Here is a 26,086-nt window from a genome sequence, read left to right as displayed (position 1 = left end):
GAGCACGTTTGTATCTCACTATATTACACAGTTACTGCTACTACTTCTTCTGCAGAGATGTGAACTTTACATGTGTATGATGAATGTAGGTATTTTAAAAGCTCTTGCTTCATCCACATGAAAATACAGCTCCTGAAAAACCCTACAGCTAACTTGGCTAGTGATTCTTGAGTGAATTTAAATATGTGCAAATATGCTGTTCAAATAAAACATAAAAAAGGAGTTTCATTTGCACAAGTGAATTCACATTTTCTTTAATCTGTTTTTCTTCATCTTTATTGCTTCTTTCTATACTGCCAGCACATAACTGCCCATGTCATCTTATTTTAACTTTAGAAATCACATATTAAAATTCTGACACTAGTAAGCTCAGATATGCAAGTCTGAAGAAGCTCAACAGCCAAAAATGAAACATCAGTTTAAAAGTGAGCCAAACACGATATCTAAATTAATGATACAGCACAAATTTCTTGAACTAATGCCACTGACTGAAAAACACACTATGAAACACTGAAAGTGTAAAAAAGAACAGCTACCAGCTGTCACAAAACAGAACAAGAAAAATAACTGAGTAGACTATCAAAAAGCATGCCTTGCTAATTCAACCATTATTTCCCCAATAACTCATAAAGCTAGCAAACTTGTTTCACTGCAAGAAGGTCCATACAGATCATGCACACCCATGCAGATAATCTGTTCTGAAAAACTAATACTTCTGCTTAAGATCATAGCCAGCAGAGCTGCACAACCTAAAGACATTCCAGAAGAAAGATGAACTTGGTGTCGTAACAAGCAACCAATATGAGTTTATCACCCCTCCTCTTGCCTCCTTTTTAGAACTATAAAACCAGCATCCCCACAGCGCCTCTTGTGCACCATGCTCTAGTCTATCTGATGATACCCAGGGTAATTTCATGCCATGGAAGAGACTTCATCATAGTGCTCGATCATATCCATTTTCCCTTAGGCTGTCTGAGTGAAAAATCAAGCTCTGCTTCAGTCAACAGCAATAGTAAAAGTCCCATGGATATGCAATACATAGAAAAGACTTAAATACAAATCAACTTTCAAACGTTATTAAATACAAAACTGCCAAAAAATTGGCACCTACAGATCACCTAGAGATTACACAACTTCAGAGCTTTGTCATAGTTTCTGTTTACCTAAATCTTCATCCAGTTTGGTCTTTGGTGGCTCCCAGGGTGGTCTGGCTGCTTTGGCCTTTGCCTGTCGCTTTGCTAACTCCTCATCAAACTTCTCATACAGATCTCGGAGCTTGCTTGTTCCTACCACAGTAGAATCTCCCTATTATTAAAGAAACAAAACAAGAGCAAAAAAAAGAGTGTTGACATAGCAGAGGTGCTCAACATGCACCAGCATTTCATGATGAAAAGCAAGAGTTGGACAAGGCACAGCTGTGTAGGCCAATGAAACATGGAAATACCTGCTAAGGCTTCAGTATACCATTGCATTGCTCCACTGGGCCAACTAGCAGAGAAATGACTTCATTTGCTGGTATATTATTATCAAACCTTCAGCCTAACAAAGCAGAACTATAGCTAAGAGTATTTATTACAGCTCAGCATTGCTTTTTAACAGGTTTGGAAGAAACAGGAGATCTGTAAATTATTTTGCAACTAAGAAAATTTTATCACACACCTCATTTTGTTGCCCGTTTTCAATCACCAGGAATTTACTTTCCAAGTCGTTCTCAAAGAAAAAAACCCAACTAACCAGCCACAAACATAAAAAGATAAAAAAAAATATCCCCTCTCTATCACTACCCCCACCAGCAAGTGTTACTGATAAGTACAAAAAAATCCTGACTTTTATTTCTGTACAAAATTTCTCCAAAGTTGTGGAAATATAATAGTGCTCAAATACAGGTATAATGAAGCCCCCCAACACCTCCTACCCTCCTGGAGACAAAAGCTACCCCTCTTCTTTGTTTTGCTAATCTGAATGCAAACATACAGAAGAAACTGACGAAAATAGAAAAGAGTACAAATAAATAAAGCCCTTAGCAGGGCTAAAAGACTGACATGATTGGGCGGAGGGAAGGATTAAATGACACAAAGCGTGATCCTGATGAAGAGTTCATATCAATCAAGTAATCAAATAATCAATAAATGACTGTACACAGTAATTTTAGAGTTGTCTGACAAACATACCACTTGATCCATAGGGTCATTGGAATAATAGCTTTCAGAGTGGGTACAACGAACCCAGACTGGTTTAAGTAACTCCTCATCTTCCTCTTCATTTTTTTCAGATGCATTCTCCTCTGACTCCTTGTCTTTAATAGTGGTATAACTTTTCTCTTTGCTGGAGCTCTGGTTGTCAGACCACTTTTCTCTGTCCTCCTCCCATCGGGGTCTCTTTCGCTCTCTGCTGGGAGACCGGCTAAAAGAAAGCAACAAACGCAATTCTCTTTAGCACTGACAGTTTTATAAGGAAAAGTAAATAGTGTGCTTCAGATCAGTACAGGTCAGTACATCATTCTATCATATAAATGACAGCAAAATACAACTGCCTCTGCCTGCATTTTAACTTGCACCATAAAGAGTTCTGACCCACAACAAAAAATATTACCTAAAATTTAAAGTGCTTTTGCATTTTAAACCATATTTGACAAACAGAATGAAAAAATATGCTACTTTAGATTAAAATTCCTACTGCCGTTATGGATGCATTTTTAAAATTTTGTTAAAAAGTTGGAAACTCATCACTCACAACTAAAAGTTGCAGTATCAATAAGTTGTAATACATAGGCTGCAAACCACTTGCATAAAAAATAGTTAAGGTTTTATTAGAAGGATCATAATGAAGCCACACTGTTTGTGTTACTCTACCTCTGGCACTCCTTTGAACAACACAACCTGTGAAATTGTTTAGGAATTTTTTTTTTAATCTCCTCTGACTACAAAGCCAGTAATATTGCACTTATTCTAACTATCCAGGATTCAGAAGGAAAGAAGCATGAATATAAAAACAGGTTCTAAAAGATGATCTCAACATAGAATGACTTTAAATATCTTTGTACTTTACAGACTGGAAGCAGATTTAAGACAAAGTATTTAGGACACAGCAGTGAAGGCCTCTCTCCAGAGATTAATCCTGTTTCTTACTCTACTAGGTCTTGAGATAAGTGATATTTCCATGTATAAGGAGATGGTTATAAATTTGAGACACTCATCTTTTCTGAGCTTCAAACCAGGTATGCATTCACATATACACAGACAAAAATGCGTGGATGCAGAGCCTCAAACGCACAAGAGACTGAATGTAACCTTTCTTACCTTCCTGCTCTCTTGTAATCTTTTTTGTAGGATCTGTCTGGGGATGGTGATCGTCTGCTTTCACGGTGCCTATGCCTCTCCCGTTCCCGCTCCCTTGGAGAGTTCAAAACATAAGTTAAAATATAAAACTGACACTTCATATATTCCACACCTGAGAGGAGCGCAGAAGTAAGCTGAGATCATGTTACACAAAATGACACACATATGCTGATTACTAAAACCCCAGACATTCTTAACCCTGACCTATGCTTAGGGACAAAAGGCTGGCTTGCCGAGGTCTTCATCCTGAACAGAATCACACAGGCAGGTCTAAGCATCAACAGGGAGGTCATGTAAAGCCTGTACACATCTGTGTTTGTCTCCCACAAGGATAATGACACAGCAGTGTCAAGAACACTGCACAATATGTTTTTCACAAAAAAATACAACCTCGCTGCATAGGTATGCGCACCTCTCAGAGTACAAATCCTTCCAGATGCTGCTTCTCTACAAATACAGGACTCAGTCAAAGAAAGACCAAATTCAAGCAACAGTTGGAACCCTGACTGGTACCTAAATCTTGAAATCTGAGGTGCTGGGACTTAAATGTTTGTAAGGCTCAATTTTGAACACAATCTTCTGCACAAAGTAGTGCCAACTCTACTTTCATGCCTAAGTTTCTATGGTAAACACCGATGAGAGCAGAGCACTACTCATCAATCCACTCAGTTTTCAAACGAGAGCTGCTTTGATTCCAGCAACCTCTATGGACAAGGGCAACAAGTTCACCAGTTTACAGAAGTGAGGCAGAAGCAGTGTACCTGAAAGAGGTCAAACCAATAGCTCTTCCCATCAGACCTGAGTACTGGCAACCTGCCGAGCTAGAGGGAAAAACCAAGGTGAGGGAAGAACATGGATGCAAAGCCTATGGGACAATGGTGACAGTTCTCCCTCTGCAGGCAGAAGATAGCTCAAGTTACCTGTTACGCTCGTAACTTCTGTGATGAGGCGATATCCTTCCTCTGTCATAATCTGTCCGATGCCGACTGCTTTCCTGCCTCCTCCTGTCCGGACTCCGTCCTCGCTCCCGACGGTCGCTGTGGTTGGTGGAGCGATGCCTGTCACTGTGGATGTGACCATGCTCACGATGTCGGTGCTCCTCATAGTGCTTGCTCCTGTCTGGGGAACGTCGATCACTTTGCGACTTCTCTCCCTGGTACTGACCCGTGTGCCGAAAATGGCTGCTGGCACCACTGCTGTTGGCAGTGCTGCTCTGGAAGGAGCTGGAGCTGTGCTGATAGCTGTTGAAGCTCGGTGGTGGGAAGGACTGCTGTGAATACCCTGTGGAGTACACAGGCTGGTAGCTGACTTGCTGTGGTATGACTGGTGGGGGGGGAGGATGAGGTACTGTGGGAGGAGGCATCATGTAAGGAAAGGTGCTTTGCCCGGCAGGAGTCCCTGGCACAGGAGTGCTGCTAGGATTTGGCACTGGTGGAGGAGCAGGAGGGAAGCACGGAGGCACTGGGAAGTTCTGCCTCATCTGGTGATTCGGAAAAGGTGGCCTCATGGGACACTGGCTGATGGGGTTTTGTGTGGAAGGGGGCACTGGAGGAGGGTAGGGCACAAAGTCCGTCCTGGGAGGCATGTAACCAGTGGCTGGTGGGTTTGAGTAGGCTGTTGGTGGGGCAGTTTGCTGGTCATACTGGTATTGTACAGAGGGCTGCTGAGGGTGAAGCTGCCGTAGGTTTTGAGGGCGGTAGGTCTGTGCTGAAGTTCTTGCTCCTGGTCCTCCCTGACCACGGGGACATCCTCGCCCAGAATGGAAAGACATGGCTCACCTTTAATGAGGAAAACAGAAGTCCAGTGTCACACAACTTTTGTATGATGTCCTTAATGACTTTTCAAGAACTACTCCTAAAGTGCTGAAACAATAGTTTCTGCAGTCTCCTTTAACAGAAGCACCTGAACAAAGTCCACTATCACAGGCACCTTTGTGCTCCTTATGCCTCTAGTACAGGTCATTTATACCCCTTTGATTCCTTAAAGTCTCTAATCCACAAAAGCACTCCATCACCTTTAATCCAGAACCCAAACTGGGCCACACTCTCTGACTTAGGCCAATGTTAATTTCAACAATTGGCTGATATGACAACGGGCAAAGGATACAAGCATCTCTAATAGTACTGACTGGAGACTTTGATATAAAGCCTTCAGATATCTCATAACAAAGAAACCATTCACTAAAAAAACCTGTTATTGTCATCCAAAGTCCGAAACAAGAAGTTCTTTCTATAACATGATTCTAAACTTCAGGCTGAATTTTACTAACACCAAATGGCAAGTCACCTGGTCCAACAGATCACGTAAATTCTAAATGCAGTAGTAGCAATTTACATTCACAATTTTGAACCCAATTTAGTAAAGGACTGAAGTCAACAGGCAATTCAAAGTTTTTTTAAGTTAGGTAGGTGTATTTTTGTGGAATGAAAATCTTACAGGTTACAGAAAAAAAATAATGTAATAAATTTGAATAAATGGTTCCTGAAAAAGCCCTCAGCTCCCTGTCTGACACTATTACCTTTCCAGCAGTTGCTACCATTTGGAGTGCGCTTAAGCCTTTCTCAGAAATCATGCATGTACTTAACACATTGTATTACTGTTTATAAATAAAACCCACTATGCTTCATTAAAGTTAAAAATGTATTCTTTAATTACATTGTTAAGTTTCAAAAAGAGAAAAAAAAAACCACATTTAAAATTTTAAAAATCACTCACAGTGTCTTGGCTGGAATGGAGAGAAAGAAACAAAAATACTTAAACACAGAAGTTAATTCCTGGTTTCCTTAAGGGGGAAAGGACAAACACACACAACTGGAAAGATCACCATATGAAGAAAACAAAGACTCCCTTTCACAGAGGGTTTACTGATGCTGAAGTACATGCACAGAAGATTCTCCCACCTTTCTACCATGCAGCATGCCCAACCTGGACTGCTTAGAGTACTGTTTTCAGCTGCATTCTGATGCCAGTGCAGCAAAAGATGTAGCTTGCTGACATAGCAGACAACTTCTGGTGAACTGGAGGGGGACTGGAAAAGAAACAAAGATGGAATGTACTGACACCAAGGACAAACCAGGAGGACCCTAAGTCTCCCCTTACACACACAGGGCTTACTGAAAGCCACTGAAATTGGCAGTGGCATCCATTCCTTCTCCAGAGCAACCAAAGGCCAAAGCAAGACAGAATTCCACATTTTTGGGAGATAGCAGCCATGATGGCAAAGAAACTTGTTCCTTTCAGTCAGCCCATGCCTGCTCAGGACTCTCCAATATTGGTAACACCTCTCAGAAAGAAACAACAGTGGGGCACGGGAAAGTTCATTTCTGTTATTTAGTCTGGCAATAATATAACCTTTCGTCATTTTAAAATTCTAATTCATTAGATGCTGCATCAATTCTGCTTTAGTTCTCCAGACAAACTCTTACACAGCTCAGGCCTGTAACACAAAACTCTTTTACTCACTGCTGACATTTACATACACATTTAAACAGCCTGAGCTCACCTCCTATTGCCTGAAACAAACTAAAGCAAAGACCACTGTGCCTTCCCTTAAAGCACATTTCTTTTTAATGTCACACCATACAAACTCAAGGTCTTTTTTACCAGTGCTCTCTTACATAGAGCTCTAAGACATTCCCAACTACAGGGAAGTGCTGGAGTTCTACCATCTCTAACTCACTGCTTCAGGATGCACAGAATTAAAGCAGCAGCAAAAAAACCAAACCAAACCAAAAAACCCCAAACAACCAAACAAAAAACCAACCAACCAAAAATATTTTAAACTCCCAAATGAAACTCCCAATTGCTTTTTAAAGGTCCCTTTGTTGAAAACTAAGGTCACGCTCAGTTCCTATTTAAATCAACGTACACTGGAAAGAACAGACTCTCCTTCTCCTGTCACCTGGATGAGTAAATTTATTGCGCTGGTAGAAGACGTCACATACAGAAAAACAAAAGCAAGCAAAACACGGGAAAAAAACTCCTTTCTCCCTGCAGCAGAGCAGCAGAGAAGAACAGGGGACCGAGACCCGGCCTCCCCAGACCCCGCCTCCCAACCCTCTGTACCGGCACCGGCGGCTCGGCAGGGCACGGCACGGAGACAGCCCCGGCCATGAGACCCACACCCGGCCGGGCGGGCTCCGCCGCGCTTCCTTCCTGCCGCACGGCCCCGCTCCCCGCACCGCAGGCCGGCCGGGAGGCTGCCGCGGGAGGCGCTGCCGGCAGGGGACGCCTGGACCCCGCCTCCCCGACCCCACCGGCGCTAAGGAACTCGGCACCGCGACCCCCACCCTCCCCAAGAATCTTCGCCCGCTGCCCCCTCGGGCCCCATGCCCTCTGCACGCTCCGCGGCCCCCGGACAGGCGGCCGAGCCCACAGAGCCCACCTGGCGCCCCGCCGCCGAGGCCAGCTCGGCCCGCAGCGTGCTGTCTCCGGAAGAGGAAAGCGGTGGGAGGGAGCTGCCGGCGGAAGAACCACCGCCGGGAGGGAGGGGAGGCCGAGTTGCCCTGCCCCGCCGGGTCTCGGCGTGCCTGACGCGTATAGCCGGGGCATGAACGTCCCGGTGGCTGGCAGCGGGAACGGGTCCCGCGGGGGCTGCCTGCGGGCCTACCCGGCGCTGCCGGTGTGTGTGGTGGAGGACCACCAGGATGTGAGTGTCCGGCGTTGGGCGGCGGGGAGGGTCTGGGGAGTAGCCGCGTTTGTTTCTTCATTTCTCCGCAGTCTGGTGGCTTCTTCTGGGAGGGGGAGGCAAGGGGAGGCAAGGGGAGGCAAGGGGAGGCAAGGGGAGGCAGCCGGTGGATCGCCGCCAGCTTCCCGCCGTGTGGCACGGTGCTGGCCGCTGCGGGACATTCCTGAGAAGCAGTCCCCGCCTCCGCAGCTCTAACCTGCGCTGTCTTTCACCGACTTTAAAACCTTTCGCAGGCCTTTACACCAGCGCTGTCTTTCACTGCTGGAACAGTCAATGAAGTTCAGTGCCCAGCTGATCTGAATTTACTTCCCGATCCAGTCATTAAGTTAATTAATGCCACGATCGGACTTTGTATCTTTTTAAGCAGTTATTGCAGACCTCTTTTATCTCCTTTTTCGGGTCGAAGTTACTACAGTTAAAAGGAAGTAATGCCTATGTACCTACATTAAACTTTTAGAATTATCTTAGGTGTTAATGCTGTACTTGGGAGCTCATGTCTTGATGAAGTATTAAATTAGGAATGTTGCTTTTTTAACTAAGTAATTGGGAAAAGGAGTGACGAAGGAATCGCTTTTGAACTTCTGTTTCTGGTTTCCCATATGGTTGGTTTATAGTACCATAACCTAAGCCCTTAATTTTAAGTGAGCAGATTCTTTACTAGACTCTTTGGAACCAGGAAATTTTAGTGTAATAAAGTTTATTAAGGAAATGAGTGTTCTTAATTTGTAAGTAAATCTAAGCCTAATGCAGATAAATTTTGTTAAGACTCACTGAAATATATGATAGCTGATTTTTTAACTGTAACCAAAAAATTAAAAGCTTTACTGTGGTAGGAATGCTGAGATAATGACTATTAATATTTCTTGCTTTGTTTGCTTTCTATATTCTCAGCTAACAAAGTCTGTTTATACTAAATGTATATGCTCTGTTTGCAGTATATGTTTTGATCCCTTATGCATTAATCTGTTTTGTATTAAACATAAATAGATTTGCATCTCAAAGTGTAAGAACTTCACAGGAGCTTTGAATAGCCCATAGCTGATACTGATGTTCCTCTAGGGCATTTTGTCACCAGGTGCATTGTGAAATAGCAACAACTGATAGAAAGGAAATTTTATTCTTACTCTAAACCAGGAGAATTTGCAGGTTTGAAGATGTTAGTCTCTTGTGTCTTTCCCCATCCTCTCCTAGTCTTAGAATTTGTAGTGATGCTTACTTGAGATGAAACTTTAATTTTAATTGCAAAGATTGTAGGTTGTTCAGGTAGGCCAGATAACCTTTTTCTTTTCTTTTTCATATGTCAGGGGACCTTAGTTATTTTTAACCTTACTTTACCTACTATTACTGTAGTATACATATTACTATGTACGTTACAGCTAAACTGAGGAATTCTTGGATAGATGGAATACAGTACAAATTTCAAATTTTGGTCATGTTTTACAGTTATGCCCATGCAGTACACAGAATTTGTCATCTTACTTTACTCAGTTTTATGGCAAAAAAGCCATAGCTCAGTTTCTGTTGTAATGTAGAGATCATATGTTGCCCAGTCCTTTTCATCATCAAAATCACCTCAAGGGGAAGTGCTTCTCCCCCTCTACTCTGCTCTTGTGAGACCAGACCTGGAGTACTGGGCCCAGTTCTGGAGTCCCCAGCATAAGAAAGACATAGAGTTCCTTGAGCATATCCAGAGGAGAGCCACGAAAATGATCAGAAGACTGGAGCACCTCTCCTACAAAGACAGACTGATGAAATTTGGGGTGTTCAGCCTGGAGAAGAGGAGGCTACAAGGTGGCGTTACAGTGGCTTTTCAATATCTGAAGGAGGCCCACAGGAACGCTGGGGTAGGGCTTTCTGTGTAGGGTGTGTAGGAAGCAGACAAAGGGCAGTGGTTTAAAACTTGCAGAGGGGAGATTCAGTTAGACATTAGGAGGAAATTCTTTACTTTGAGGGTGGTGAGACACTGGGAGATGTTGCCCAGGGAACTAGTGGAAGTCCCATCCCTGGCAGTATTCAAGGCCAGGCTGGATGAAGGTCTGTGCAAGCTGATCTAGTGGGAGGTGCCCATGCCCATGGGACATCCCCATCCCTTCCAATGCTATTCATTCTATGAACCTGTGAACCAGTGAGAAGTCCTCCCATTACCTTTGTAATAGTGCTGAATCAGCTGGGGATAAGGTTGGGCACTGGAGAAAGGTAGTCACTTTATTGCAGCCACTAAGTCATGTAGGAATTAGGAATTAAACCCTTCTTTCAAGGGGGATAGGTTTAAGGATCAGCTACAGTTTAAATCATAGTAGGTTCGGTTCTCACTCTGTCAGCTAACCTAATAAAACAAAAGTAATGAACTGTTTTTATCTCCACAGCACCCATGCATGGTGAGGAAGCTTTATAGAATAAACAAAGTAACACAGGAGCAATATTCTGCAGAAGAAGAAAGTCATGCCAGGGGTTCAGTTTAAAATGGAAAAACCTAGCAATTGACTTAAATGATTAGTGAGCAGAGATACTGCAAATGAGACTTCTATATAGAAGGAAAGAGAGATATAAATTCTTCAGCAGCTTCTCTTTGGAATACTTGGGCTCATATGGATTACAATCTCTGAGATGTCTCCCCACTGGAATTGTTCCCCCATTGTATTGGTTTTTGTCTCCCCTTCCCTCTAATCCAAATTGTAAAGAAATAAGAGTAGGACTGCTTTTTTTTTTGGTGTTATATCCATTGCATTTTTCAGCCCTTTGGTTAATCAATAATTGAAATAATTCTGTTTGTGTTGTTTTAGGTGCTGCCTTTCATCTATCGTGCCATTGGTTCAAAGCATCTTCCTGCCAGTAATATCAGCTTTGTTCATCTTGATTCCCATCCAGACCTCCTTATTCCTGTTAATATGCCTGCAGACACTGTATTTGACAAAGAAGCTCTTTTTAGGTAAGTTCTGAGTACTGCACCAGAACACTTTATGTCGACTTCTGGTCTGTCTTATGAATAAAGTTTTCCCTCTCTTTTTTTATCTTTTTCTTTTCTTTGATGATGTTAACCTTACACAGTACTAATTCCAGATGGTTTTCATGGGGCTTTCAAGATGTGGAAGAAGTTTGTTGTGTTCTGACTATGTTCTACTTACTAGGAAAGTAACAGTGTTATCTTCATTCATTACAGTGAATTAAGTATTGAGAACTGGATTATGCCTGCTGTTTATGCTGGCCATATTTCTCAAGTAGTATGGCTTCACCCACCATGGGCTCAGCAAATCTCAGAAGGAAAACACCATTTTTTGATTGGGAAAGACATATCAACAACTACAATCAGGTAAATTGTCTGCAGTCACATGATAATAATGTAAAGGCTATCTGTATAGCTTTTCAAAAATGTTTTTTGTTTTGTATTCTTTGATAAAGACAAAAATTTAATTTGTATTTCAGGATTCCTTAGGACCTAATGTGATGGGCTGTTTGTATGAGTGGGTACAGTTAAAATTGTGCCTGAAATTCTTTTTTTTTTTTACAGTTATTCTAGCAATTCACATAATCACATTTCATTTCAGCTACTAAAGTTTTAAATTAGTCCTCTTAATTAAAATCTCAAATAGCAGCAATTTTTAACATGGGTAACAGAGGGCAGCAATTACATCTTCTTCAGTCCTCCTTTATCAGGAAAAGTCAAACCCAGTTCCCTCAGCTTCCCCATCATGTGCTCTGGCCCTCAAATCTCATTAGCAGCTCTTCTTCAGTTTATCATCTCTCTTGTTCTGGAGGCCCAAACCTGGTCAGAGTATGACAAATGGGACCTCACTGGTGCCAATTAAGAGGAGAAATTGCTTTGCTTCCCTTGATGATTCTTATTTTCTCATGTCTGGTTTTCTGTTTGTTGTGTTTGCAGTTAATCCAGTAGTAAAGCAATGAAACCACTACACAGAGAGGCAGTGAATTCTTCACTCTTTGACAAAGTCAGAATTCATCTGGCTGAAGCCCTGCACAGCTTCTTCTAGCTTTCAAGTCAGTTCTTCTTTGATCAGATGATTCTTAAGAGACTTACCTGTAGCAAGACAAACCTCTTTTAGGGCACGGCACTTCAAGGTCCAACAGGTGTTCCAGCAGAGACTCACGAATAGTGCTCCGAGCCTATAGCCCTCAGAACTGGTTAGCCTGGATCAGTGCTACTGCTCCAGATTCCACTGACCTCTCTGCTGGCTTGCTCAGGACTGAGCTGAGCCTGTGCTTCAAGCCTCACCTTTTATTGGCCCCCTAATCCTGCTCATGCGCAGTTGGGGCCCGCCCTAATTAGGCACAGGTGGGCTTAACACAAGCTCATGTCCACTCCCTGGCAATTAGTGGCACCTGGTTTCCTCATTTCACTACACTTACCAATGTCCTGTCCAGTCTTAATCATTCTGTGATTTGAGTTCTGATGAGAATATTGACTGGGATGCAGTCAATAACAGTTTTTGTATGACCATAGTTACTGCATTGTGATTTTTTTTTACAGCTTTAACAGACGTTTAAAAACCACATCTCCTGCCCCGCATATCAGAATAAATCTTTTGAAGCAAGTTCAATACATGACAGCAGATAAATGCTTTGTTTTACAGCCTAAAATAAAACACAAAAGGTCTAAAATTCTGAATTTGAGGCCTAAAGTAAACCTAAATAATAAGGTGGTAGTTAATGCTTTCAGTTACATTTTATAATGAGAATTAGCACGCATGTAGAAGTACTTCATGTTGGCCAAACAGCTCTCCCACAGAGGCTCTGGTCACCTTGGCAGCCTTAAAAAATACGTTTCAAGCTGCCTTTTGAAGACTGTCGTGTAGCTTTCTTCAGGTTCTGGACCTACAGAGATCATGAATGAAGAAAAGGAGAGAGTCCTCAGAAAATACAAACTTCCTGAAAGTTTTGTTCATAACTGGATAGGCAATAGATAACTTTGTGTCCCACTAAGAGAAAATCTCTAGCATCAGCTCTGAGAAGAGGCCCTGTGAATGTCTCATCAACAAGATAAATTTTGAGCCACGCTCTCATTTTAGCAAGCTCAGGATAGTCTCGCCACAAGACACTGGGGAACTAAGCTTCAGATTTCTAGTGTTTATGAATTAATTGTCTTTGCAGAGGATTGATAGTGATGCCCTGTAATCAAATGAAGCTTTAACACAAGTAAGCAGAAGTTCGCACTTCTTAAGCTTATTTTTTAATCTGAATTTAGGATGTTTAAAGCTTAATATACTGAAATATGGATTGAAAATTATGTTCTTTAAATTTTCACTGCAAGCAGATTTTTTAATGTTCTTGGGTTTTGCTCGGTTGTGTTACTTTTTTTTTTAATTAGATGAATATATACGTAGCTATTTATCCTCTAGTTACCAGCTCTCCCTGGCTTAGAGTAGGGAATCTATATTGGTGGTTAAAAAAAAAAAGATAAATGCTACCTATACTTTTACTAAATCAATATTTATGGTTTTCAAGGCACTTCTCAAACACATCTAACTGAATTTTCCTTAAATATCAGGCAGTTCAAGACAAAATATCCAAAGCTTTGCTATAATATAAGGATTTTGCATATATGCTCTAATATTGACAATATCTTATTCAATTCTAAATGTTGTCTTTAAAATGCAGTTCAGTAGCAAATTAATTTTAGTAGGACATAATGTAGAAACTTTTTCTTATGCATTAGAACCTCATAGGACTATCATAAAAAACCCTGTGAACATTAATGTATTTATTCAGCTGTAAAGAAGTAGAAAGAAAACTTCAATTTAAAGAAATAAATTTTTATACATGGATTTATCACTTTTGCTACTCATCAGCCATCTATTCCATTTTCTTATGATCCATTAAGTTTACATGCTTTTTCCTGAGCTCTGTGTAAAGATGTTTATTAACTCTGAGTTATTGTCAATTGTAGGGTTACAGGTACAGATCATTACTTTTTAAGTGATGGTCTTTATGTCCCTGCTGATCAGCTAGAAAACCAGAAGCCTTTAAATTTGCATGTCATTCTCATCAGTCCTACTGAAGCACCAAACAGCCAGGAAGAAAATGATGAAGTAGCACCTGCTAAGAGACTGAAGTTAAATACAGATGACAGAGCAAGCACAGCCTCTGCATCAGTGGCTCCTGGTGACCCTGATCACAGCACCTCAAGAGTGAAGAAGAAGGAAGAACACAATACAAGTGCCCTGAATAAGGCAGAAATATTGTCAGACTGTCCATCTTCAAGCTCTCTCAGAAATTGTGAATGCCCAATAAGAGAAATTGTTGAAGATGTCTGCCAAGTGCTGCAGAAGGGGGATGCATATGTTTTAGACATTGACTTAGATTTTTTTTCAGTTAAAAACCCATTCAAAGAAATGTACACACAGGTAAGCATGACAGTGAAGAAGCCTCTTTCCATTTAAAAAAATACCATTCCTAGCATTCATGTCTATGAAGAAACACTCATCTAAGGTAAATTAGCAGATCAGCAGATTAGTGATTCATTTTAATATTTGAACGAGAGGCATGTAAAGGAGTGTATGCTCCAAAAAATGACAACAGTGAGAACAGTTGAGGTGGATCCTTGCATATGAAATGGGTGTCAAGTTCACATTCTAGCACAGATGTATATGGCTCACTTCTGCACATTGTTTGGGACATAAAAGCTATGCTTGTGTTTCCAAAGGTAATGTTCCAAATGCCCACAGCAGCATTCATCAGGAAGGGATGACAAATTGTATCATCTTTTACCCCTATAACATGTTACTGGAAATCCATGTTTAGAGCCTCTCTATCCAGGAGACTCTGCCTTTCAAAGGGCGTGGTGTTGTTGAGTATCCAAAGAATGGTAACTTGTCCTGATGAGAGGCTCTCAACACTGATTTCATTAATCTGGAGTGCTAAGTATAAGGATGAGTAAGCAGCTGTTTGTATTTTTTTTATGTATCTTGGCTTTATACTTAAGATTCTACTTTGCATTCTATTTGTAACTTGTCTGCACAGCAAAGGTAGCTCATATGTACAGAGTCATAAAGATGTAGATCCTCAAAGGTGCAAAGAAGTTGGCACCCTTTCTTGATGTTTAACAGGATTCTTAGAAATTAACTAATCTGCCCTGAAAATTGGGCCTGGCATTTAGATGTAAGAATTCTTCTGCAATATCCTGACTGGTTTTAGCATTTAAATCTCTCTTTCTAACACTACTTTAACTTCAGCCTATGCTGGAGAACATCTGACATCTTTAAGTTTCAGCTGGACTATTGCCTTCTTGTTTACTGTAAAGAAGTGAATAGTGTCCCTGAGCTCTGTTGGCTTCTGACATTCAGTATTTAAGATCACAGTGTGGAGTGCCAGTAGGACTTGAAATATATTCTGAATAAAATAATGGAGGAGGGTTTTTTGGGGGGTGTTATTTGCTTGGCTTTAGGGAATGGACAGGAAAGGTCAGGTTTATTTTGTTTCTTGTGCTTTTTATGGTTTTCGTGCTATGATAGATTCTCAGTTGCAGGAACCAAGTTCTGAAGTCGAACTTCAGACTTGTGCAGGGTACCCAGTGTACCTTTTTTGATATAATTATTTAATTTGTAGTAAATATTTTTAACTGTGTTCACTCTATTTTAAATTATAGTGTTTCCATCAGAAAATCTTTGCCAAGTTAACACCTGAAATGTAAGAATCCAAGAGTAAACTAAAAGCAGATCTAGTCCAATCCAGAAGAGTATTGACTTGCCACCAAAAAAGTCTAAAATCTAAGACATTACACTAGAGATACTTTGTATTTCTATAAAAATTAAATACTCTGCATTTGTTTTTTCCCTCTGCTCTGAAAAGTTCATGAGTGGTCACCATTTTAGTGCTGTTAAGTAATAAATACGTTTATCATTGATTAATTAAACCTGAATATTATCAAGGGATAGGGCTGACAAGCCCCTGTAAGAGTTTACTTGTGAACTTGTTGGCCAAGTAGCCTGAGGCCTCTGCAAATCCTATTTTCCTTTCCAGTTGTACTCCTGTTGGTTTTGTCTGCTCAAATTTGCCATCTTAGATTTTCTCAGCATTTCATTGGATCCTTAGTTCAGCAACATATAGCTTTAATTTTAGAGACGTTAACAGACTGTAAATACTTCTGTTCTTGAAGTCAGGTTTGAAGTTAAGCAATTGCCAAATGTTTGGCCGAGGCCACGAGGCACTGCTTTTTAAAGCTTCACATCTTCTTGCTCACCTGCATTTCTAGAGTTGACTGCATTGCTAGAGGACTGATGTGGGTGATCATATCCTTTTGAGGAAGGAATGCTTTGAGGATTTTGTTTCTCACCTGAAGTGTCTGATTTTTTTCCTCTTTTTTTTCTTTTTCAAAGACAGAATATGAGCTTTTGCAAGAGTTGTACAATTTCAAGAGACCTCATAGAAATGCAACAGAGGTATGGTATTTTCTTGTGGGATGTATGAGGGACTGATATGGAGTTATAGACCTTTGAATGGTGCATAATGAAGTGGCTTAAGCTATGCAGGATGCTGAATGCTAATCAGTAGCATCTCAGAAATTCTTCCATATTAAACATTTTGGTTAAATATATAAATTGCATAAATATTTGGTACAAGTGTGAAAATTAATTTCTGTAAACAAGTGGTAATTGGCAAGAAATGAAAAGGTCATCTGCCATCTTGTTTGTTTTGTCCTCAGCAGGGCTCTGATTTAGATTTTTGTTTGTTTGGGTTTTTGTTTTGTGGTGGATATTTCATTGTTTATTTCCCCCCCAGGCTGTCCCCTTTCTTGCCCTAGTTGTTCTTCCTTCACAGTCAGTCTTGTGTTAAATACCTAACTGGTGTTTTACCTATTTATTTAGGTGTGGAAAAGACACTGTACTTTTCATTTCATGTGTTGTGTGCTTCTCAATCATGGAAATGTAAACCTGCTCTAGCTGCCAAAATTAACCCCTTAGCTGAAACCATGGAGACAGACGTATTAATGGTCATTATACCACGTAATTTCTAAGCAAGGTCTTGTCTTTGCTTCTGTAATCTCATCTGAACCCTATTACAGAGAGATTTGACATACACAATTATCAGAGATTAATGAATTCTAATTAATATATCTGTATAAAGAAACAGATGTGGAACACTGTCAAACTGATTTTCATGTTTTTTAGTCAATCATCAATAAAAACAGGTACCTATTTAAAAAGTCATTAAATGTGAAAAGGGTAAATGCTTGTAATCTGTGCCCAATGTGATTTCAGGACAAAATATTTACAAAATACAACAAATTTCTAGGAGTCAACTGAAATAGTTAGCTCACAGTGATTAATGGAGTCTGGGTATAGAACTAAGCAGTGAAGAATGGTTGATACCCCCAGCTCCTTTTAAAAAGTAGCCCAAAGTTGACATGATGGGCAAAAAGAAGCAGCATCTATTATATGATACAACTAGAAGAGTCCTAAGAGGGAATTATTATGTTCTTATATATTACCCATCTATTTCAATATGCTTTTTAATAATTTTCCTTCACATACCAAAATTCTGAACTTCCTAAGAAAAAGCATAAACCTTTTCAGGATCAGAACAATAAGTGATGTTTTAAATTAACTCCATGTTTTTTCAGACACACAGAACCCATTTTGGTTTTTTTCTCTATTATATCATTTGATATAATAATATAAAAAACCTCAAAACTTAAAAAATTAAATTCTCCATTACAGAAGTGTAAAACTTTGTACTCAGCTGTGCATTTCACTGCTATGGAAACAAAGACAACAATTAGTCATATATATTTTCTTAGGTCTGCCCTGTGTATTCTGTCAGTGTTGGTTTTTTTTTATTCATTGTGGGAAAGATGGAGCAAAAAGAGGTGATTTATTCTGAAGGTGTAACAGCTGCTGTCAACATTCATGCCCATCCACTTGAAAACATGTTCTTTAGTAATGAAGCAGTTGTTGCTGATTTTCCACTTCCAGTTAATCAGTCATTTCAGGATTTAATTCATAGGGTAAGCCATAACATTCTTAGCTTTTGTTTTCCTAATGTACTTTTGTATGTGCTTATCTAAAGGAGAGCTTGCTGGATTGTGTTGAAAACCGCGTGCATCAGCTAGAAGATCTGGAAGCAGCATTTGCAGATTTGTGTGACAGTGATGATGAAGAGACTCTACAGAAGTGGGCTTCATATCCTGGGTAGGAGATTTATAAATGCCTTAAAATGTGAACAGTAGCCTGGGAACTGATTAGCTCAGCACTTTGCTAACAGTGAAAGAGAGAGGGTGGATAGGATCTGTGCAAGGGTGTCATTATTCCTTTACAGAATCAGAGAATAGTCATGGTTGGAAAAGACCTCTGAGGTCACGGAGTCCAACCATACACACACTCAAAAAACACCAGGAACAACCCTGAGCAACCACAAACACCATACACACTCCACCTAATAACACCCTATTAAAAATAAAATTAAAAAAAACACAACCCCAAGAAATAAACAAAAAGGACAAACAAAAAAACCCAAATGAAACCCTACAATCTCAGCCACTAGAGCATGTTCTGAAGTGTCACATCTACACTTGACCACTCTTTCAGTAAAGAAATTCTTCCTAATACCTCTAATCTAAACTTCCTCTGCTTCAACATCATACCATTTCCTCTGGTCCTGTCATTAATCGCATGGGAGAAGAGGCCAACACCCACCTCCCTACACCCTCCTTTCAGGTAGTTGTAGAGAGCAATGAGGTCTCCCCTCAGCCTCCTGTTCTCCAAATAGTGGGAAGAATAGTTCATCTGGGTGGTCTATAACAGACTCCCAGTACAATATCTCCCCTATTTGCCTTCCCCTTCATCCTTACCCATAAACACTCAACTTAATCATCAGTGAAATCAAGCTCTATACAATCAAAACAGTCCCTAACATATAGAGCTACACCACCCTCTCTGCTTCCTTGCCTATCTCTTCTGAAGATCTTAAAGCCATTCATTGGAGCATTCCAGTTAAGACAGTCATTCCACTACATCTCCATGCTGGCATCTAACATTATAGCTGTCCTGCTGTAGAATGGCTTCCAGCTCGTCCTGTTTGTTGCTGCTCATGCTACACGCATCAGTGTAGATGCATATGAGCTAGGCTGCCGATTCCACTCCCATCTTTAGCCCTTCACCCCTGAGCTCATCACTGCTGGGCCTGGTTTTATCCCCTTCCCTCTCTGAGTCTAGTTTTAAAGCTCTGTCCATGAGGCCTGCTAACTCTTGCCCTAGTACACTTTTCCCCTGCAGGATGTGGTTTTCCCATCTATTCTGATTAGGCCTGGTGTCCTGTAAATAAAACTGCAATCAAAAAACCCCAAGTCCTGAAGGTAGTTAGGTCTGTCTGGTCTTCTTGTTCACCCATTCATCATTCTGCAGGACTGGAGGGACAGAGTAGAACACAACTTGTGCTCCCAGTCCCTTGACCAGTCATCCCAAGGCCCTGAAATCTAAGTTCATTACCCTCAGACTTCTCTCTACCTCATCACTGCCCACCTGAAAGATTGAAAGAGGGTAGTAATCTGGGGGACATATCAGACCAGAAGTTTCCTGGTTGTATCCCCAACCCCGGCCCCAGGGAGGCGTAGAGCTCCCTTTGGGAAGGGTCCAGCCAGCATACAGGACCCTCAGTTCCCCTCAGGTGGGAATCTCTTGCTCTTCACAGGAGCAATCTTAATGCATGGAGCTGGCTGCTTTGGCAACTCCCTGGATGGGGCTTCATCAGCATCCTCATTTGCCTGGTTCTCTATCATCAGAGCCCCGTATCTGTTCTGTAAGGGCACCTGGGAAGCTGGGGGAGGTCTAGAGAGAATTCTGCTGCCCTGAGCAGTGACCTGCTCCCATTCCCCCCCCAGTCCTCTCCTAGTTCCCCTCCTTCTGGCTGGTGACAAGAGGACAGGGATCTTCTACATCTCATGGTGCTTCCACCTCCTGCATTTTTCCCTCAGGATGGCGGGGTGTGGCGCCACCAGTCTGTTTCCCTTTCCCATTCCCATATGGGCCTTAATCCCTCCACTTCCTCCTTTAAGCTCAGCCACCAAGCTAAGCAGATCATTTAGCTGCTCACAGGGCACACAGGTCTTGTCTTTTCTGTCCTCCTGCAAGAGCAACAGGCTCAGATATTCCACACAGCCCCTCACCTGGACAGCTGCATGTCGCTGCGGCAGGTCAGTCTGCATCACCACATTTCTTTTGGCTGTGACTTTCGACCAAATGGAGACCATCTCTGGATGTTTTCCTGGGAGAGTGAGGACTTCTACTCAACCCAGCATGCCTCTGCAAAGTGCCATGCCAGGCCCTGTTTGCTGGGCTCAGGGTCACCACTCTTCCTGGGGGCTGCTCTTATCCATGAGGGTGGTGAGTCAGAGCTGGGTCAGGAGCTCAGTCTTCCTACTGGGGGGTGGCTGGGACCCCCACTCTCTCCTTGTGCTCTTGCTGGGGTTTTTTTGCTGCTAAAGGAATGGTCCTCTAGCGTGATCCCTACTCTGGAGCCTCTCTTAGTGACTTCGCCAAAATGAGACAGTTCTAGACAAGAAAGACTTAAACAAAAGAAAAGGCAGTTTGCTGTCCTCAGCCTTCAAGGGTCAGCCTTGTACAGCTTTATATGAATTCTGTTGTCTATGGAGACAGGTACATTTGAGGACTAAAAATGGAGTGATCTATGTGAAGCAGAGCTCTCAAAAAGTAACAGACTGGAGGATATGGAGAAGGATGTCTTTGGTGCTTTCAAAAGTTCTGCTTTCTGTGATAAAATACTGAATGAAAGGCTGTACCTGAGCAACAGTGTCTGCAAAACATCTCAGCAGCATCTGCTATGCTTTTAAAATAAATGTTTCCAGCTTAAAAGAAATAGCAAAAGTACAAGCTTTCTTTACTAGGAAAATCACTCGTTTTTCCCAGAAATGCAGGAGTTACTGCCACAAATTTATAACAATGACCAAAAGCATTTTCTGTCAAGTTCATATGACTCAGCTACAACAGCCTCTCTCCAGGTATGTCCTAAAAGAAGTGCAGAGGTCTTGTGAGAGGCAATTATGAGGAGAAGGGTTTTCTAAGGTGGGCATAGTGAAATGGCATAGTAGTATTGATAATTTCTGTTTTTCCCAGCTGCCAGGTGATACAGAGGGACAAATCTCATTTTCAAATCCTAGCCCATGGTAATGTCTACTTTCTGGGGGTTTTTTCTGTCTGTATAAATACTGTGTTTCTAGCTGTTTAAGTAACAGGGTTTATTTTTGTTTTACCTCCAGAATGAAGCCACTTGTTCAACTAGTTCACAGTTTGAAAACCAGAATGGAAAGTCCAGACTATGAAATGGTAGGTGACTAGGTAATAGAGAAGAAAGTAGACAGATTTCAAAAGCGTGCCTTCAGTAGGGGAGGGATGAGATCATGCTTCATTTCTGACTTGCTGATTCTTTTGAAACTTTGTGAGATTTTGGTAGTTTTCATGGGTTTTATATCTTATTACTTAGGCTAACTTTTCTTTTTTAAAGCTTCTAAAATTCTGCTCTGCTTCACTATATTTAGGCATCATTAATGTAATCTTTCCCAACTGTGACATCTTAGGCTGCCTCCTGTGAAGGACGGTTTCATTGCACCACGGTCTTTTCATATACTTCATAGAATTTGTCTATTTGTAAAAGATCAGAGCTATCAAAGTCAAGACATGCATCATACTACGAATTCCTAGGAAGAGGTGCAGGGTATTGGAGAGAATTAAACAATTCATACAACCTCCAGAATTTTACTTTTTTATTTAAAGAACAAATTGGGGAAAAAAAGACCCTCTTACTGTCTGAAGAGGTGTGAGTTACCTGCTGAGTGAAGAATGATCTCTTATAGACTTTTTACACAGATAAGCTGTATCAATAATTCATCAGCAGCAATCAAATCTCTGTGTAATTTACATTTAGGTCCATCAAGCTGGTCTGACCTGTGATTATATGGAACTGCCTCACCATGTTAGCACTGAAGAGGACATTGAAGGCCTCATACAGTCTGTTAAAGTTCTACTAAAAGATATGCCCAAACCCACACTTGTGACAGTTGCTCGGTAAGGCTGTGTAGAAACTTATACTTCAAAATGCTCAGAGTCTGCTTACCAAGCTAAATGATTCTGTCAATGTAGCACTGTCTGACACATTTGGTATTCTGTCTTAAAGTGGAAGTCTTAGAGTGTAGTGAAAATTGACATTTAAAAATGTTAATCCTAAAGCAGTGTCTACACAACTGAGGGAAGGTTAGTTCAAATGGCCTGTTCTACTGGGGAGCTAGCACAGCAATGAAAACATGGTGATTTAAAGAGCTTCATCACAGGCTAAACAAAGCCTGTGATCAGGGCTTGTGTCTGTTGAGATTGATAGCTGTCACTGGTGTTCATACCACTACTTTTATTATTTGTGCTACTTAAAAGCAAAGCTAGCTTGGACAAATCTGCATGGGCTGAAATCACACCTTCCGTACCCTTTGCTTTAGGCTTTAATGCACTAAAAATACGATTTCTGTTTTCAGTGATACTGATGGAAGTGATTTTCATCTAGTAGACTGAAAGAGATTTATATTTTAGAAAGCTCTAGTGAAGCTTTGTATGGGGTAATAGTTATGCTTATAGGACTGCAAGGGTATTATTTGGGAGAATTTGACAAAATTATTTGATCATTTGCTTCTCAAGTTTTTCTGCATGTTTTGCTATTACCTATTTAGTAGTTGGCAGTACATGGGCAGTACATGTTCTGGGTCAGTCAGGAAGAGCAGAATTGGAAGGATGAATAAGTCGCACTCCTAATCTCCTCCAGACTTTCTCTTCAACTTCAGGCAAAGTTTTACCATTGAAAGTGGTGAGGAGAGGCACAGTGTTGCACTTTCAAGAGATAACAGGAGGCAGAACTCCCCACACTTTGCAAGTAGCTTCAGCCTAGACACAGAGCATTACAGGAATACAAAATCTGATGGTGGTGACAATACCTGTGTTTTCATGCTTTTATCAATTCCTTGTTACAGATCAAGTTTGGATGACTACTGCCCTTCAGAGCAAGTTGACATCATTCAAGAGAAAGTTCTCAGTTTACTAGGTTCAGTGTATGGCACTCTGGATGTGCACTTAGATTACTGAAGCACTTCATCTTCTTTGTGACCTGTATATTGCCCTGCAACATAGCAGATTAATTTAAATTGCTTATTAGCTGTGGTTGAAAGAGTAAAAAATGCTGCAGTAAAAGGTAAAAAAATTTCAGCAGGTGGCAGTAGAACCCCAAGACCAGGAGCTAGTTCTCAGCTGCATTGCGTTTTCTGAGTTAGCTGCATCGGGCTGTTACCTCTATGGCTTTGTTCAGATTATTTTTACTGTCTTTCTTGCTCTTAAAACTGCTGCAGGAGAAATTTCTAATTGTAAAATGGTTTTTTTTCACCTGATTTTTTTGTGTCTGTAAAAAAAAAATAATATATATAACTTCTTAAAATAAATGGGTTTCTTTATAAATTCTTTGATGGAGTTCAATGAGTAACAAACACGGTGCTGAGCCACATTGTGCCTTTTAAAAAGTTACCTCAATAATGCTATTAAGATATTAGGTTTACACAGTGATCTTTCCGTGCCCAAGATGACCAGCACCCCCTTATCATTTCTCTAGAGCAGTTTATGACTTCTGCTCCATCCACAGAATATACTGTATATTTATACTCCGTTTGTTAATGTTGTCTTTTTATGTCAGAGTATTTAATTGATGACTCAGATAATATCCCTAACGAGCAGACATTGGTTTAGTATTTTTGTTTTTACATATTTTTGAGAATAAAAAGTATGCATGCATGTGCATGCTTTTATCTGTTGAATCCTGTAAAGAGCTGAATTGATGTTTTTTTCAGAAATTAAGATTTAACTGCACTGACGTCAGCAGCAGAACCTGTACCAGGTTTTCACTTATTTCAGTAATACTATTTGGAAAGTAACAGCTTTAGAACCATTTAATTTAGAAAGCAGTCTGATTTTAGAGAAAGCTGCCACTTCCATAGGGAAAAAAAATACCCACAGGATTTGGAAATTAAACTGAAATGGGACAGTGAAAATATCACCTAGAATATTGTCTTTTATAAAAAATAAATTTTGCTTGCAATTTATTCTGAAATAGTTAAGTTCATTTGTTAGCATTACTATTTGACCTGCAGAGACTTAGCAAAAAATGGTAAAAGTTAACAACTTCTGCTGTTGATACCAATTTCTGCATTATAGACTCTGAATATTATTTTTAAGTATTTCTTCCAGTAGAATAAATTCCATGCCCACAGACCCATTTCTTCATGATTCCATCACACAGACATGGCTATCCAAGATCCTTAGTACTTCATAAGCAATCATAGAGTGCATACAGAAACCAGGTGGAATCAGATCACGTACTGCTTGTGTAAAGTTGGAGGGTATTTTGAAGTAAGAAATGCTTTTTTCTGGGCTTTGAATAAAGTTGTAGAAAACAAACAAACAAACAAAAAAAAACCCCAACACATTTGATCAAAGGTGCGAGCGGAATTTCTGCACCACGGAGAATTAGGGCTTCCCCAGAAAGAGAAACTGATAGCACAGCTCTGCCTGGATAGCTGATACTGTCCCAAAACAGAGCACCTGCAGCAGGCACCCCAGTCAGGGCAGAGCTGAGCCCCTCGGGGAAAGCCTGGGTCAGAAAGGGCAAAACGCTGAGGGAAATGCGTAGAAACAGCCCTGCGAGCCCTGAGGCTCCGGAGAGCAGGAGGAAGGCAGGAGGGGCTCTGGGCTGACATGTTATTAAAAAAATTTCAGCTAGACTTGCCTTTTCAAGGATCAGATATTTTCCTTGCCGCAGAAACAGGTTCCTGCTTGAATTGAGTATATTCATTTCTCTCTGGAACCAGTACTGCACTAATTTCCACTCTCAGAAGTACCTGTCAGTAGGACAAAATAAGTCTTATACCCATGAAAATTATTCATTTTCTGAATACCCTGAAATGTGGATTAGAAAATAGTGTACAAACGAATTCATTTTGGAGGTGCTGTGATAAATTGATAGTCTTGCTGACCTGGGGAGAAAGGATTAACTCTTCGTTTTTTACCAAAGTAAACAAAGAGAAGGGGAACTCCGAGCTCATGTTTAGACTGAAAGTAAGCAACCAGAAAGGCAATCAGTGAGGCAGAGGACAGAACTGGTGAGAAGTGAATGCTGCTGAACACCTTCCTGCTCGTGTTTCTGGCTGAAAACACTTACTGTGATTCATCTGCAAAGGGCTGAATTTATAAACCAGCATGTACTCCTCTAACAGATACTCTATGCCAAATTAAACTCTAGCTCAAGCTTCAGCTCAGCTTCACACTTTCTTGTGTTAGTGGGTTTCACCTGGTGTTTATACCGCAGTTTCCCAAAATCATTATATAATTTAAGGTTTTCTTCACTTTCTTTGTGGCTACTTGTCTTTTGTGTGGACAGCAAACTATCTTCTTCAGCAAACAAGGTGGGGTTGCTTTTCGCTTAATATGCAATAGCATTTTGCAGGGCTTTAGAGGAAAGGTTAGAAAGCAAACAAAAGCCTTCCCGGAAACCTGTGTGTCCATAGCATTGGTCAAAACCTGATAGATTTATCATCTATTGAACTCAGGCTAGGGTGGGTAAAGCTGAATTTTGATGAAAACATGTTAATGACTTTTAAAGGAACCTTTGCAGAGGCTGGCGCAATTTGTTTGTCATAAGATATCTGGCAACTACATACAAATGGGTTTGACAGCATACAATTTACTTTTCAAGAGAAATTTTTTTTACTGAAAGAAAATCCTTATCCAATCTTTATTCTGTCAGCTAACAGGAACTCTATCTTCATTGGATTTTTTGCCTGGAACAATGTGACATTTTCATCTCGCTTGCAGTTACTGGCTACCTGTAGGCATAGCATCCCAAAATTATTAATTGTCTCAAAACAGTCACCCTGAAAAACTGGACATTGTGCTTGGGTGGGGTCTTCATTCAGTAAGCCAGCTCGACACTCCTCTTGCAAAGGGAGCCCTTCATTTGATATCCACCCTGATAAGCAGGGTGGTCCTTACAAGAGGAGCACCTCGTCCAGTGG

General features: G+C 40.9%; 2 protein-coding genes across 3 annotated transcripts in view; one reads left to right on the top strand and one right to left on the bottom strand.

Annotated features, from left to right (window-relative positions):
- The window catches only part of DROSHA (drosha ribonuclease III), a 70,803-nt gene extending 62,855 nt beyond the window's left edge, over window positions 1-7,948 (bottom strand). The window contains exons 1-6 of one of the 2 annotated variants that reach the window (XM_030444967.1): window positions 7,404-7,477; window positions 6,239-6,366; window positions 4,259-5,116; window positions 3,300-3,392; window positions 2,172-2,403; window positions 1,164-1,305 (exon numbers count right to left, since the gene is read on the bottom strand). In XM_030444967.1, coding sequence (XP_030300827.1) covers window positions 1,164-1,305; window positions 2,172-2,403; window positions 3,300-3,392; window positions 4,259-5,109 — 1,318 coding nt within the window. In that variant the 5' untranslated portion in view covers window positions 5,110-5,116; window positions 6,239-6,366; window positions 7,404-7,477. Of the gene's footprint in view, window positions 1-1,163; window positions 1,306-2,171; window positions 2,404-3,299; window positions 3,393-4,258; window positions 5,117-6,238; window positions 6,367-7,403; window positions 7,478-7,722 lie in introns of those variants that run through there. The other variant, XM_030444966.1, reaches the window with a different exon arrangement.
- C2H5orf22 (chromosome 2 C5orf22 homolog) lies at window positions 7,640-23,515 on the top strand. The gene is made up of 9 exons (XM_030444968.1): window positions 7,640-7,986; window positions 10,809-10,954; window positions 11,186-11,335; window positions 13,928-14,384; window positions 16,356-16,418; window positions 18,046-18,167; window positions 21,251-21,317; window positions 21,916-22,055; window positions 23,003-23,515. Exons 1-9 carry the CDS (start codon window positions 7,888-7,890, stop codon window positions 23,112-23,114), a joined length of 1,356 nt encoding a protein of 451 aa, XP_030300828.1. The 5' UTR covers window positions 7,640-7,887; the 3' UTR covers window positions 23,115-23,515.
- Window positions 23,516-26,086: the final 2,571 nt, after the last annotated feature.

The sequence above is a fragment of the Calypte anna genome, chromosome 2 (assembly GCF_003957555.1).
Source record: "Calypte anna isolate BGI_N300 chromosome 2, bCalAnn1_v1.p, whole genome shotgun sequence".
NCBI classification, from domain to species: Eukaryota; Metazoa; Chordata; class Aves; order Apodiformes; family Trochilidae; genus Calypte; species Calypte anna.
The sequence above is the reverse complement of the archived record's forward strand: the minus strand, read 5'-3'. Positions and strand labels throughout refer to the sequence as shown.

What these genes read in the sequence shown, in the direction of transcription:
- C2H5orf22 (XM_030444968.1), top strand. Translation starts at nt 7,888, where the DNA reads ATGAACGTCCCGGTGGCTGGCAGCGGGAACGGGTCCCGCGGGGGCTGC. An exon ending in TCAAAGAAATGTACACACAG is followed by an intron (nt 14,385 to 16,355) that starts GTAAGCATGACA and finishes TCTTTTTCAAAG; the next exon opens with ACAGAATATGAGCTTTTGCA. An exon ending in AAAGTCCAGACTATGAAATG is followed by an intron (nt 21,318 to 21,915) that starts GTAGGTGACTAG and finishes ATTTACATTTAG; the next exon opens with GTCCATCAAGCTGGTCTGAC.